Below are 16,887 nucleotides of genomic sequence, written 5' to 3'. Positions count from 1 at the left end.
AATGGAAGGAACATATTTTTTTTTTTTGGGAAAAGTTAATATTATTTGATTGATTTAATGTAATTTCTTATATAATTTCTTATCTACAGGTTTCTACAAATAAATCATTGAATGTTATTTTTCACTTTTAAATTAAGAGAAATTAAGTTTATATTTCTCTTTAATTTGACTTAATTCTATAATTAAAGAAATATCATTTTCTCGATATTATAAAAAAACTATAGTTTGTGATGATGCTTTGAAATATTTAATTTGATCAATTATTGTAATTATACAAGGATAATGATATTAATATATGATATTTATAATAAAATTTATTTTATTTTAATTTCAAATAAATTGAAGGAAAAAAGTGCACTGTAATGTTAAAAAAGAGAGAGAGAGCTATCTATTGCTATATAAATAATAACAGGTCGATTATTTATGTGTATTCAATTTGATCGAACCTTAATAGAATAGATTATTATAGAAATGATAATGGGTCGATTATTTATGTGTACTCGATTTGATAGAACCTTAATAAAATAGATTTAAGCAATATATAATTAAGTCTGAAATATATTCAAATTTAAAAAATAATGTATGTAACGGGTTTTGATTAGATTTTGCTAATTAAGTATTTATTACTCGAACTTATCTATAAATAATTAATTAATTGTAAACTAAATTTTTTTATAATAATATATATAATTTTTTATATATTATATTTTAAAATAAATATAATTTAAATATTTTATAAATTTATTAAAATTTTAAAATATAAATTATTAATGAAAAATATTTCTATGTAAATTATTAATTAAAATATATAAAAACAAATAAATTTAAATATTTTTTAAATAATTATAATTTAATTTGAAATAAATTTAAATAATTAAAAATAAATTTTAATTAAATTTAAAATACATTTAAATATTAAAAATATTAATTAAATTTAAATAAAATAAATTTTATAAATAACTTATCCATTATCACCTCAGCTATAATACCCATTAGGCCATTGTGAATAAAATTAACGGTGTGGGTGAATTTTTTATTTTTTATTTTATTATTATTGTAATTAAAGCAAGTTGTTACTTTATTCTTTAAAACAGTGAAAAACAAAATCCAAAAATATCGTGCATGGTACGAATGAGTCACTGCCATTCTGTAGCCAACGTTGATGTTAAGCTTTAACTAACATTTTTTTGTTTACATATAAAATAATTAATAAAATTAATGTATAATAAATGTCACGACCCAACCTATGGGCCGGACCGGCACTAGGACCTGGGCCAGCCTAAAGCCCCCGAGGCCCGTAGTAAGCCTTAACTATTCATTTACCCAACTCTAAGGCCCATTTGGGCCCAATATCAAGAAAACAAACGGACAGAGTCCGGCCATAAAATGGACTTACCAACGGGGAGTTTTCGACTCACCCGACCTGTAAACGCAATAAATAGTCAATTGGGGAGCTCAGCTCACCCTCCACATACTCATCAACATAATAATAAATGGGAGCTCAGCTCCCTCATCCAATCCATCAAACATGCATAGCATATTAAGTTTACAGGTCCCAAAATAGTAATTTAGTTTACAGACCCAAATCAAATAAACATTTCTAACACATGCTGAAATTCTAAGATTTAACAAGTTTATACAAACAGTAATAATTGACCTGCGAGGGAGAAAGCAGGTTAACCTCATAAAATATCCTCCTGTGGCTCAGAAAATTTTGAACAGGAGTGAGCGTTCGACTCAGAGAGTAAAATATCAATTTTAACCATAATCCCTATAACTATCTAAAACTAATGCACCCTGTAGAGTGAAATGCAACATCAACAACATTTTCACATCATAACATCAAAAAGGTAATTTGGAGCACTCACGCACTCGTAGCATCAATCATAACATATGGGAGCCGATCCTATCTGACTCTCTTAAATCCAACTCGTGCCGTGAAGAACTCAAGCCGGACTTTCACTTAATAAACCAAATCGAGGGTCCCAAATGAAGAACTCAAGCCGTGACTACCCCTCGAAGGATCGGGTCCCAATGAAGAACTCAAGCCGTGACTACCCGCCTATCCATAGTCCACACCACATCACACGCACGCCAACGCACGCACACTGCTCCAAATTACCACAACAACATCATGGCACTTTAACATTTATCAATGCATCATAAATCGTGCCTAGAGTTTAACTACATAAATATATGCATATAAGTGATGCATGGGCATGTTGAACATATAATAATATCGAAATTACAATTAAAATTAATATTTTACTCTCCGACTTGACGGCAATCACTGTGGCGGCTGGGCGGAGGAAGAAGGTCCGCTCACACGACAATTATATTACAATTATTTAATACAAATGACCCAATACAAATCAAGAAAAGACCCAATACGCCCTAAGTCGTACGAAAATCCGCAGACTCTCCCGTACCTAGGACCTACCCAACCTGCAAAAGGGCTCAAAACACACTTCTATATCCACAATCCATATATCCACAACTCAATCACATCACACAGCCCCTCCTGGGCCCATCAAATCAATCATTCATCACAATATGTAAAATTTTAATTTAGTCCTTATAATTGATCATTTTTGCAAAACCGCTCAAATAAGCTCTAAAAATTATAAAACTCGCTCATGGTCCTTAGAAATATTACTAAGCTATTGCAAAAAGAATCGTAATTTTCTAAGCTACCACGAATATTTTATGGATTTTTAATCCTATTTAAGCACTAGAAAATTACGGAAAAGCAAGGTTCGGGTTTACCTTTGCCGATTTTGACTTCGGGAACGCGCTCGGGATGCCTGACAATGGTGGGGTAGCCAAAACCTCGATCCAATTCGGAGACTTTTCGGTGGTAGTCTGTTCGCCGGAAATTCACGAATCTGACAACCGCCGAATTTCCGAATTGAGGATACCTACACGAAGCCCAATAATAATATATAAAAAATCAAGGGTGTTACATTCTTCCCCCCTTACAGAAAATTCGTCCTCGAATTTTACACAAGGCAGAATAAAATACATGATTACACATTGAACAGATAAGGGTACTTGCTACGCATGTCCCGTTCTGACTCCCAGGTGCACTCTTCCACTGATTGGCTCCTCCACAAAACCTTAACCATAGGGATCTGTTTTGATCTTAGCTGTCTCACTTGGTAGTCCACTATGGCTACAGGTTGCTCCTCAAATCTCAAGTTCTCCTTTAGTTCTATTACATCCGACTGTAGTACATGAGAAGGGTCGGGAATGTATTTCCTGAGCATGAGATGTGAAACACGGGATGAACGTGAGAAAGGTTGAGTGGTAGCTCCAACCGGCAGGCAACTGCTCCAACTCTATCCGTAACCTCAAAAGGTCCAATATACCGAGGTGCCAACTTGCCCTTCTTTCCAAATCTCATGACTCCCTTCATTGGAGAAACCTTCAGAAATACATAGTCGCCCACTGCAAACTCCACATCCCTTCGTGCGGGTGCATAACTCTTACGCCTCTTGAAAGTTTTGGTCGTTCCTCTCGATTAAAGGAACTACCTCGAAGTGTCTTGCACTAGGTCTACATCATGCACATTCGCTTCCCCATTTCTGTCCAACACAGGAGACCTACACTTTCTTCCATATAATGCCTCATAGGGTGCCATCCCTATCTTTGGAGTGATAATCGTTGTTGTAGGCAAACTCCACCAAAGCTAGTTGCTCATCCTGGTGACCTCCAAAATCCAAGACACTCATGCGAAGCATGTCTTCGATGTTTGGATTGTCCTTTCGAATTTGTCCGTGCATGCGAGGGTGGAAAGCCATCATCGAAGTTCAACTGTGTGCCAAGTGCCTCCTGCAACTTTCTCCAAAACCGAGAAGTGAATGGGGCCCTCTCGAGATATTATGGAAGCCGAAACTCCATGCAATCTGACTATTTCTCGAATGTAGAGCCGGGCATACTGTGCCACAGAGTAGGTAGTCTTTACAGGTAAGAAGTGAGCTGATTTGGTCAGACGGTCTATAATTACCCATATCGAGTCATATCCTCGCGTGGTACGAGGCAACCCAGTCACAAAATCCATAGTGATCATTTCCCACTTCCATTCTGGGATAGGGAGCTCTTGCAGCTTCCCTGTTGGTCTCTGGTGTTCAAACTTCACCTTCTGACAAGTCAAGCACTTGGACACAAAGTCTGCTATGTCTCTCTTCATACCATTCCACCAGTAGCTATCTTTCACATCATGGTACATCTTGGTGGAACCTGGGTGGACACTGTACAGTGTGTAGTGTGCCTCTCGCATGATTTCATTCCTGAGGTTATCCACATCGAGCACACATATCCTAGAACCTTGCACTAGGGCGCCATCATTGGCAAATCCAAACTCACCACCTTCACCTTGCTGTACTCTCTCTATAATCTTCATCAATTGTTGATCTCTGTGCTGAGAAACTCTAACTCTGTCCCTCAAGTCTGGCCTCACTGAAAAGTGAGCCAACAATACCCCCTCATCTGAAAGATCTAGGATTAAACCTTGATCCATCAACTCATGTACCTCCTGAATAAATGGTCTCTTCTCTACTGAAATGTGCGCTAAACTGCCAGAAGATTTTCTGCTCAAGGCATCTGCCACAACATTGGCCTTTCCAGGGTGATACTGGATGGTGCAATCATAGTCTTTCAGAAGCTCCTTCCATCTCCTCTGTCTCAAGTTCAAATCCCTCTGTTGGAAGATGTACTTCAAGCTCTTGTGGTCGGTGTATATCTCGCACACTTCACCATACAGATAGTGTCTCCAGATCTTTAGTGCAAAGATTACAGCCGCCATTTCCAAATCATGGGTGGAATAGTTCTGCTCATGCCTCTTCAGCTGCCTTGAAGCATAAGCCACTACTTTTCCATTCCGCATCAAAACACACCCTAGGCCAACTCTGAAGGCGTCCACAAGACACGGTGTATCCTTCACCGCTCATAGGTAGTGTTAACACAGGGGCAGTGGTTAGACACTCCTTATCCTCATCATTATAACTGACTCTATCGAGCTCTCTTCCTGTCATTTGCATCTTATCCACTTCCCTTTTCCTATTTTTGGTATTGTTGGTATCTTTTCAACCTGCTGTACTTATTCCTTAATTTTAGTCCTATCTCATCCTTACACCTTTTCCTTCAAAGATGTCTATCCCATCATCAACTTTAACTTTCTTTTTATTTCTTAGTCTTATCTTGATTACTAGTTCCATTACTTCGGGGATTCTAACCTTACGATTTTCTCCTACCAGCACATTCTTCACCTTTTGTAACACTTATAATTAACCATAGAAAATTCATTTTTGTAACCCCTTTCCCAACTTAACTATCGAACATTATCATTCCCTACCAGCCTTAGTAGGAAATTGCTCATCTGGATGGATAGGAGCTCCAGAAACTATAAGTTCCATCTGAACTAACACGGCTGTGGGAAATGTGTGTCATGCCTTAATTCTAAATAAGATACTTCACGTGTTTATTCTCCTTAATATAATCATATATACTGCCCATAGCTTTCTAAACTTCAACCTCAAATTACCCATCAGCAACAATTTCATCTATTGAAACTCATTCATAAATAGTACTTCATCTAGCTCATAGTTTAAAACAGTCGCAAGCCTTAGTAGCTAACTCAATTTAACTCCTGTCATTACTCTGATCGTCCTTTCATACTTAACACTAGGTATGCACTTACTGTCATTCTCATATCAGGAAATTGTATATAAATTGGTGCCTATCAAAATCTCAAATAACTAGGTCTCCTTGCCTCAGTCTCTGCTCCTTATATAACGCTCTGGAATCAAAAACACGAGCTAAACTTGAAAAGAAAGAAAAATATCCTCTATATTCAACTACGCCCGATTGTCCATATAATAATGTTTAACCTATGTTTCTTAGTTTTTCTCTTCAAATTTCATCATCTCCTAGCATAATTGTCCTTTACCTATAAGATATCATTTGTATGAACCCTTTATCGTACCATTGTCCTTCCTGACATAATATTTTATAATTTATTAATTTTACTTATACTCGACCTATGATTCATATCTATTATAGTTTATGGGGCTCATATTCATCGTTCTACCCCTACTATTGTCCTGTCGTTATTGCTTCACTACAAAGTGATTCTGTTGATCACACTAAAAAAGTTTGCCTGACATTCATAACGAACCTCTAACTACCTTCTCACTATCTCAAAAGTCTAACCTAAAACCTATGTGTCATTATCTATCATTCTTTTCCTCTCATCATACCTATTTGATCCCTTAGACTGACTTTTATTCAACTTACTGCTTACTAACTTCTCTTTCTCTACCTATTTAGGTAGTCCGTAATACCATCGCACACCTTCTAACATTTACTCATTATTATTGTATTCCATACCTCCATCACTTTTCTCACTAATGTGGTCCCATTTTGGATTTTCCATCCTTATCATTCTCCTTGCCAAGAATAACACTTAGTCTATCCTATATCTTAACTTTGTTCCTTTTATTATGCGCTCTTTAGGTTGTCCTTTCATTTATTTCCTTTGTCTTACCCAAAATAGAACTTGACTATTCTATCCCTGGTTCCATTCTTCTTCCTAACATAACAAATTGCATTTGCTAACTATATCTTACAGAGTCTATAACGCGTTATCATATGTCTGTGATACTCAGATTTGGTCCTTTGACCACTCTAGCTAGTACTCCCACTGGCACTTAGATTATATTGCATTGTAATCAATTATCCCAATTTTCATTCTACACTTTCTCTATCTACTGGCCTTCTGTGATTTATCTTCGCTAATTTATTACTCTTGACACTATTATAATTAGATTATACTACTGTTTGAACAATATGAAGTCAGAAAGGAACTCAGGAAATTGCAGTCATACATTTATCGTATGATTTCTATTCTTATCCTTTAGCTTACATAATACCCTTACTACCTCGAGAACTGATTCTGCAGTAATTTTATTTATTATTATTTTTATTATTATTATTATTATTTTCCATGTTTACTCAATTCCAAAACTTAAGATTTCGGGCACCCAAATCCGTCATCCAATTCAAAGGATTTACATCCATCGTGATCTGATTATATATGATTCCTATAATGGAACTTGTATCCTCTCCAGGATACCTGAGCCAACTACTCTCTACCACACTCTACAGTCCCATCTGGGGCACTATTTTGTGGGTCACCATTATTAGTAATAACTTTCGGTCCCTTCTGAAAAGATAGGACTAAATCCTAACTTGCTGCAACAAAGGTACTACATTTACCACCTTGCCCAAAACCATGTCAATCTAATGTCTCTCTTATCATATCATAGCTCTGTAAATCATATATTCATAGTTTCGACCTTCTCTAGGTAGTAGGGTTGTACTTTATTCCATACTGATATACACAAGGTATACTATTCTCACTAAGCTCTAAGCAAAATGTTTGTCATACTGCAAAAACCATCCAAAATTCCATACCGAAGACTAGATGGTCTCACTCTATAGGTGTCACCTTTACTTTGCAACTCTTCAGAACTCTAGCTCATGCTAGGGTAACTGGGTCACTGACTCTAGTTACCACCCAACTGTGACCTTCGATATTCTAGCTATAGATCCCTAACCAGGAGTTCCCAACTCCTTTGCAGATATAGAACTCTGTTCTGGCATTACTGTACCAAAACAGAGACTGCCTGCAACATCCTCATCATAAGCACTACAGGGAAGTACGCAGCTCTACACAATAATCTCATGTCGGCATCGTAACTGCAGCTACAGAGCGCATACATCGAGAACATTGTATAGTTACTACGATACGTCCCGATTGCATCAGGTCTCCTAATTTCTTATCTCTCCGAATCTTCTATTATCACAAACTTATTCTCGACAGTGGTCATCTACCGATGACCGCCAAGAGTGGTATCCTCATCCTTATCTAGGCAACTGCATTTCTTTAAAACTCACTTTTATGTACTCGTGCCTTACACGAAATGGGCACACCATTTAAACCCATACTGACAAAAATATAACATTTCTTGGAGTACGTATCCTCATGATAGACCTCACATGTCTACTAACTCTATTTCACATTTCTGTGTACTCTACGAAAATCAAGACACTAACTGAGGTAATCTTATATTTCCCGAGGTATAACGTAGAATCTAGAAACAAAGAATTACAGGAAAAGACGAAACAGAATCCTATACTCCGCATGTGACTCCTAGTAGACTCTTTCCAACACTTAGATAATTTTTCCCTATGAATCTGGAGCCTAAGCTCTGATACCACATTTGTCACGACCCAACCTATGGGCCGGACCAAGACTAGGACACAGGCCAGCCTAAAGCCCCCGAGGCCCGTAGTAAGCCTTAACTATTCATTTACCCAACTCTAAGGCCCATTTGGGCCCAATATCAAGAAAACAAACGGACAGAGTCCGGCCATAAAATGGACTTACCAACGGGGAGTTTTCGACTCACCCGACCTGTAAACGCAATATATAGTCAATTGGGGAGCTCAGCTCACCCTCCACATACTCATCAACATAATAATAAATGGGAGCTCAGCTCCCTCATCCAATCCATCAACATGCATAGCATATTAAGTTTACAGGTCCCAAAATAATAATTTAGTTTACAGACCCAAATCAAATAAACATTTCTAACACATGCGGAAATTCTAAGATTTAACAAGTTTATACAAACAGTAATAATTGACCTGCGAGGGAGAAAGCAGGTTAACCTCAAAAAATATCCTCCTGTGGCCTGTAAAAATTTTTGAACAGGAGTGAGCGTTCGACTCAGAGAGTAAAATATCAATTTTAACCATAATCCCTATAACTATCTAAAACTAATGCACCCTGTAGAGTGAAATGCAACATCAACAACATTTTCACATCATAACATCAAAAAGGTAATTTGGAGCACTCACGCACCCTGTAGCATCAATCATAACATATGGGAGCTGATCCTATCTGACTCTCTTAAATCCAACACAGTGCGGTGAAGAACTCAAGCCGGACTTTCGCTTAATAAACCAAATCGAGGGTCCCAGCGAAGAACTCAAGCCGTGACTACCCCTCGAAGGATCGGGTCCCAGCGAAGAACTCAAGCCGTGACTACCCGTCCTATCCATAGTCCACACCACATCACACGCACGCCAACGCACGCACACTGCTCCAAATTACCACAACAACATCATGGCACTTTAACATTTATCAATGCATCATAAATCGTGCCTAGAGTTTAACTACATAAATATATGCATATAAGTGATGCATGGGCATGTTGAACATATAATAATATCGAAATTACAATTAAAATTAATATTTTACTCACAGACTTGACGGCAATCACTGTGGCGGCTGGGCGGAGGAAGAAGGCTGTCCCGGCTCACCTGACAATTATATTACAATTATTTAATACAAATGACCCAATACAAATCAAGAAAAGACCCAATACGTCCTAAGTCGTGCCGAAAATCCCAGACTCTCCCCGCACTAGGACCTACCCAACCTGCAAAAGGGCTCAAAACACACTTCTATATCCACAATCCATATATCCACAACTCAATCACATCACACAGCCCCTCCTGGGCCCATCAAATCAATCATTCATCACAATATGTAAAATTTTAATTTAGTCCTTATAATTGATCATTTTTGCAAAAACTGCTCAAATAAGCTCTAAAAATTATAAAACTCTGCCCCGCGGTCCTTAGAAATATTACTAAGCTATTGCAAAAAGAATCGTAATTTTCTAAGCTACCACGAATATTTTATGGATTTTTAATCCTATTTAAGCACTAGAAAATTATGAAAAAGCAAGGTTCGGGTTTACCTTTGCCGATTCTGACTTCGGGAACGCGCTCGGGATGCCTGACAATGGTGGGATAGCCAAAACCTCGATCCAATTCGGAGACTTTTCCGGTAGCTGGTCTGTCTGGCCGGAAATTCACAGATCCGGACAACTGTCGAATTTCCGCGAATTGAAATACCTACACGAAGCCCAATAATAATATATAAAAAATCAAGGGTGTTACAATAAATAATATATATAATATTATATATAATAATATTATAAATTAATATAAAAATATTATTAAAAACTTTAAATTATATAGTTTATACTTACCACCGAATGTTTACTGATAATTTTATTAACAGTATTTTTTAATTTCTTTAACAGTACATTGTATTAGATAGGAGTATATAAAAAAATTCGATAAATTGATTAGCTCAATAAATTTAAATAAATTTATATTTAAATTAATAATTTTATATATTTAAATATTAATTATAATTTGAAAATAATTATAAATCTAATTTTCAATTTAAATTTTTAGTTGACATAATAAAAATTAAATTCAAATCGAATATATATATATATATATATATATATATATATATATATATATATATATATATATATATATATAAGAAAAATTTGTAAATAATTTTTTTTTATTAAACAATATATATTAAATTAATATTTTATTTTTTAATTAATATATAATGATATATATATGAGAAAGATTTAACAATAATTAAATTATAAAAATTAAAAAAATATTAAAATAAATAAAAATATCCAAACTACTTATTAATATATATAATTTTATACTTTAATTTATTAGTTTAAATTTAAATATTATTAAAATTAACTTTTCTTCAAATTAATTTAATAAAATATATTAAATTCACCCAAACCAAGCCATGTAATAATGTTAGACAAACTCTTGGCTAAAGCTGAAATCTTTAATTAGTCAATTTGAGCTCTTTGAAAGGATTACCCATGTCCTACCCCACCATTAAGCATGGACAAGACCCTTGCAAGTTAATTCACATGGCTTGCATATGCATAGAGAAACAAGCCAACACAAAAGGGATTAGTGTCAATAAGTACATGCATTGAAGTGATCTTCACTTTAATTGTGTTGGTTAAGCAATTAATTAACCAGGCTGTTAAGCTAATTAATCAACTCCCCGAGAAATTGGCATAATGAGTTTTCAACTGTGCATGAATGAATAGACAATTTGGTTTGGTTGCGTAGTAATGAAACAAGCATCATGCTTTGGATTGGAAATTAGTAATGCAGTGGAGAGAAGGGTACACTCACAGCCTTGTTCCCATGCTCCCGTCACAGATAAATGTACACGTTGGCCCACCCCTTTATTGTAATTCTCTTTTATATATATATATATAATTTTTTATTAATTTGGTGTTTATACACCTTGAAAGTGTTGGCATTGAAAGGATTTATAGCGATTGGATAAGATTTAAACAAGAAGCAAAAAGGACTTGTCCAAATGAAAGTGAATGGTGAAATTATGGATTTTGACACGTTAACAATCATTTTAGCATGAGCAATAAACTAGCAATTACTTGATGCATGGTTAAAATAAACGAGTATTTCGTAAATAATTTCAAAAGAAATATTGAGAGTTTAAATTTTATTTACGATAATTTTCATTGATTAATGATAATATTGAATATATTTTTTTTAAATTTACGATCAAGGGTATTCTTGAATTAGTTTTAAAGTATTGAAGTTTAGTCTTCTTTTTAAGCAATTTAAGGATACATTATTTTACATTAACTTAATGTATTCAGTATAAATAATTTTGAACCTTCTAATATAATCGAATACTGATTGATGAAGAAATAGAGTTTCCATTCTTATAAAATAGACTAATTCTATTGTGTAAGGGTGGATACCCTTAATGATAGCAAACTAGTTATGAAATTCCATCATAGAGCAACAATAAAAATGATTAAGAATTAATATATGAGACTCTCCTTCCTTAGAATTGTCTTCAATATTATTATTAGCTATCTAAGCATCAATTAAGGGGGACAAAAGTTGGCACTTTTACTATTGGCAAAAGCCTTTTTCTCTTATATTCCCTTTTCCCCAAAACCTAGGTAAAGTGTAATTACCAACTGAAAAAGAAAATTTACCAACCCATAATTGTCTTTAGTCTTTACCAAGTTATTGATGATTGAATTAGCTTTCAATGCCATCACCATTCACCCCACTCTCGTCAATATTTTCTATTGACCCATTATCATTACATTACCTAGCTATTTCAAAGGTTTTGACTTGATTTAAACAAGTTCAAACTCCATGGAGTTGGATTAGTGGCTTAATTATAAAGTTGCCTTCGTCACTCTAATGTCATATATATCTTTAAGTTTCTTTTTTCTATATTTAATTCATAATGAATTAAAATATAAATATATTGAGAAAAATTTATTATTTGATCATTGAATTTTATCATATATTACACTTTAATACTTAAATTTTGAAAAATTAATTATTTAGTTTTCGAATTTTATCTTATATTATGCTTTATTTCTTGAAATTTGAGAAATTAATTATTAATTTATAATATTTACACTATATTACACTTTAAATTGTGTAATTTTAAAATATAGAATAATTTAGCCATTCTATCAATAAATGAAATTGTTATAAATATTAAAATTTCAAGAACTAAATTATTCTGTATATTAAAATTAAAGGATTACATAATTTATTCTCAAAATTTAGAGACTACAGTGTGATATAGTATAAAATTTAGATATTAAATAATTAATTTCTTAAAATTTAAAGATTAAATTGTAATATAAAGCAAAAATCATAAATTAAATTATAAATTTTCTATATATAAAATTTTATATGTAAAATATATAGATTGAATTACATGCCCTATATTTTCATTCATTATCGACTTTCAACAATAAATTTTCTTTTTTAAAAAAAAAAACCAAAATTTACAATTTTTTAAGTTTCAAACTTTATATATATATATATATATATATATATATATATATATTAATTTGAAAATAAAAAAAATTATTTATAAATAGTAATACACTATTTATAATAAAATTTATTTTTAAATATAAAATATCATAATAAAATTATTTTCTCATATCACTAATAATTACAACTTGGCTAGGTCCGCTATTGCATATTTTTATTGATAGGAGATTTTCATCGCAATTACAAATTGAAAAATAATTTTAAACTATAAAATAATAACAAAGAATAGAAGCATAGTATAATTGAATTATATTAGAGATAATTAAATTTATATTATCATTGTGGAATTTGGAGGGTTTATACAATATAATTGACATTGATTTCAAATTGAAGTTTTAAATTATGATTTATTTCAAATTAATATTTAAAATATATTATTAAGAAAATATAATTATAGATACTTATATATTAATTTTATGATATTAAAAGGTATAAAAAATTTAAAAAAATTTCAAATTATTTTTTTTTAACTTTACAACACTAAATATTCTCTTAATTCCAATATAAACGGATTCTTTCCTATTTCTGCAGCACATATTTCTTTTTTTTTATAAATAAAGAAAAGTTAATATTTTATTTATAATTTTTCTTTAATATATATAATAAAACATATATATTTTGTGAAACGAAGATAATTATGTATTCACAATAAAATTAACACAAGGGGTGGCGCCGTCGAAAAGTGCCGTCCAGAACGGCGATTGGCGGTTTTGGGGGGGCTGTCAGCCAGCGAATGCCACGTCAACCAATCCTGGTTTTTGATATTTGGTATATTTTGTTGGAGAATTTTCACCCAAATCAAACTCCAGCTCGGCCGAAAGACAACGTGGTGACAGCCCAAACCCAGCTGGGTTGGCCCCACTGTGCCCACCTTACCCATGACTACGAGATAACGCCCGCTCCAATTTATCGTATCCATTCTTTTTCCTATTTCTCACTTTACTTCTTTGAAAAATCACTACACTACATCAACGGACATTGCATTATTGTTATTATTTTTTTTTAAATATCGATAAGTTATCCTATTATATCGAAAGACAATATCTTCTTTTTCTCATGGTGTCTTTTTGCCGCGAAAAAGAAGTGAGAAATTTTTCCAAAACGAGAAAACAGAGACTAGGAGCTTATAATAATAGACTAGAGAGAGAGGGAGAGAGAGAGAGAGAGAAACGTTAGAACAGGTGAGCCGACTTCCATTTCAGTCCGCCAACGTTGATGTTTCCGAAGCTCTCTTATGCAGTGACGTACATTTCGAGCTAAACCTCCCTTTCACCATTATAACTCCAAGCTCAAGAAACCTCTTTCCCAAGTAAAACCTAGTTCTCACAATGGATCCATGTCCATTTGTTCGTCTAATCGTCGAATCTCTCGCTCTAAAACTCCCTTTGGCCACCAAACCAGCCGGTTCTGGTGTCCACCCATCAACGACACCTTGTTTCTGTAAATTACGCATCAAGAATTTCCCTTCCCAAACCGCCCTCGTCCCTCTCTGTTCTACTGCTAATGACTATCCTCCTGAAACCTCCACCTCCGCCAACGGCTTCCACCTTGATGCTAACACTATTCGCCGTCTCTCTGGTAAGCCAATCACACTCCGTGTGGAAGTGTTCACTGGCCGGATGGGACGCACCTGCGGGGTCAACGGCGGGAAGTTACTGGGTCAGGTCCAGGTCAGTGTGGATTTGAGGAATGTTCAATCCAACCCAAGAGTGTTTCAAAATGGATGGTTAAAGCTGGGGAACCAGCCAGATAAACCAGCGGCGCGACTCCATCTAGTAGTCCGGGCTGAACCAGACCCACGATTTGTTTTTCAGTTTGATGGCGAACCTGAGTGTAGCCCTGTGGTTTTTCAGATACAAGGGAATATTCGTCAACCCGTTTTCAGTTGCAAGTTCAGTGCAGACAGGAACTCAAGAACCCGGTAATTTAATTTCTTATCTTTTTGTTGTCTGGTGCATTTTAATGGGTATAAAAAGCAGGAGTGCTAATATGCGCTAGGGTAATGATAATTTGATTAATTAATGAATAAAGTGAATAAAGGTTTGTCTCACTCTGGACCTATTGGGATTTGCGATAACTATATAAGGATTTGGGTTCTTGTTAAAGTTGGCATGTGGGTTGTCAATTTCTTTATCACCTGCTCACTCACCACATGCCTGGTCTGCTAAGTTGGGCACCACCACCTTATCTGTTTTGTAATTTAGCTAAAAAAAATAATAATCTTATAATAGATGGAAGCTGAGAGCCAGCTTAATATTCGTTAAATTAAATTTTTATGTTAAAATATATGTGAAATTACTATATATATATATTATATGAATTTATATATAAATATTTAATTTGATGATTGATAAATTTATTTTTATGTGAGCTTGGACTATTTATAGTTCAATTCAATAAAATTAATTGAATTATTGAATTTAAGTGCACTGATTCAATATTATTTTCACAGAATAAACTGGCGCAAAATATATACAAACCAACCATGACAGATCACAGAATTGCATTATTAGATTTCAGAAATGCCTTCTGATAAACAAATCTCTCAGACAATAACTCATGAATCTTAAAAAATTAAATTTAGATCCTTTTGCATGTACTAGTGGTCTGGTCAAAGAGACAATCGCAAATCTCCTCAAATGTCGAACACAACTACTTGGGACTCCCTCCCATGTGCAAATATTTGGTCTGAATTTCGCATCTTTAGTTTGATTATGATAGTTTAAGTCATTAATGTTCTGATTTTTATTTTATATCTCAGATCTCTTCCATCAGATTTCACTGTCGTCCACAATAACAGGGGATGGAGGAGAACCTTTTCTGGCGAGAAAGAGCATGGAGGAAGGGAGCGAAAGGGATGGATGATTATGATATATGATCTCTCTGGTTCCCCAGTTGCTGTTGCCTCTATGATCACACCGTTTGTCCCATCTCCAGGCACAGACCGTGTTTCTCGATCAAACCCTGGTGCATGGCTAATTCTCCGCCCTCATGGCTTCTCTGTCAGCAATTGGAAACCATGGGGTCGCCTAGAGGCATGGAGAGAGAGAGGTCCTGTTGATGGCCTTGGTTATAAGTTTGAACTCGTAACTGACAATGGTGGCCCTAGCAGAGGCATCCCTATTGCTGAAGCCACAATGAATATGAAAAAAGGTGGCCAATTTTGCATTGATAGTAGGATAATAAGGGATTCTGGATTGAGATCAAGATCACCCGTCAAAGGTTTTGTGATGGGTTCAACCGTGGAAGGAGAAGGAAAGATCAGCAAACCTGTGGTACAAGTAGGGGTACAGCATGTCACTTGCATGGCTGATGCTGCCCTATTTATAGCTCTTTCAGCTGCTATTGATCTGAGCATGGACGCTTGTCGCCTCTTCTCTCACAAGCTTAGAAAGGAGCTTTGCCATGACGAGCAAGATTCCTTCTCTTAGAGCTTTTATATCCTCTGCAGTGATAACCAAACTGTTGGTTTGAGCAAACAAAGACTAAAATTTGCCTATTCTTTCATTTCCTGAAGAAATTCTATAAAATTTTCTCATGGTAGGAGCGTGGATCTGATCTGATCTTATCTGGTTTTTGGAAGTAGGCAGTTGGAATTCACAATTTCTTGTCGGTTTTGATCGGTTTTTGTCGCATACATACATTGTATTTGTGGTAGAGGAGGGGTTCTATTTATTACATAACTACACCCAACAGATTGAAACTGTACAGAGACGAGAGAAAAAGGCAATTGTTTGTTCATATTTCTTCCTCTTCTCTCCTTTTTTCGGTGTACCATATATTTTCTTTGTATAATAACAGAGTTTTCGGATTGTTAAACACTATTATATCTGTCGTTATATATGCATACTTATCAGGCTTCAATGGGATTTAAATTAAATAATTTTATATTTTTGAAGATAATTTTAATTTTATACTTATCCTCCTCCGATCTCTATTACGATTTACGAATCGCCTCTTTCCCCATCTGGTGGGAGGCAAATGAAAAAGTGTCTTATCAACAATCCTGTTCTTACTAGCTTTTCCTCTAATGGCAGCCTTTCAATCATCTGAATGACTGTATCCCCA

At 34.6% G+C, this 16,887-nt stretch overlaps 1 protein-coding gene across 1 annotated transcript; it reads left to right on the top strand.

The window, feature by feature from the left end:
- Positions 1–13,972: 13,972 nt before the first annotated feature.
- Positions 13,973–16,683, top strand: LOC110646545 (uncharacterized). Its single transcript, XM_021800020.2, has 2 exons — positions 13,973–14,740; positions 15,581–16,683. The coding sequence occupies exons 1-2, from the start codon at positions 14,148–14,150 to the stop codon at positions 16,248–16,250; spliced, it is 1,263 nt and encodes a 420-aa protein (XP_021655712.2). The 5' UTR covers positions 13,973–14,147; the 3' UTR covers positions 16,251–16,683.
- Positions 16,684–16,887: the final 204 nt, after the last annotated feature.

Source organism: Hevea brasiliensis, chromosome 4 (assembly GCF_030052815.1).
Source record: "Hevea brasiliensis isolate MT/VB/25A 57/8 chromosome 4, ASM3005281v1, whole genome shotgun sequence".
Classification (NCBI taxonomy): domain Eukaryota; kingdom Viridiplantae; phylum Streptophyta; class Magnoliopsida; order Malpighiales; family Euphorbiaceae; genus Hevea; species Hevea brasiliensis.
Note: the sequence above shows the minus strand (reverse complement) of the source record. Positions and strands in the feature narration are given on the sequence as shown.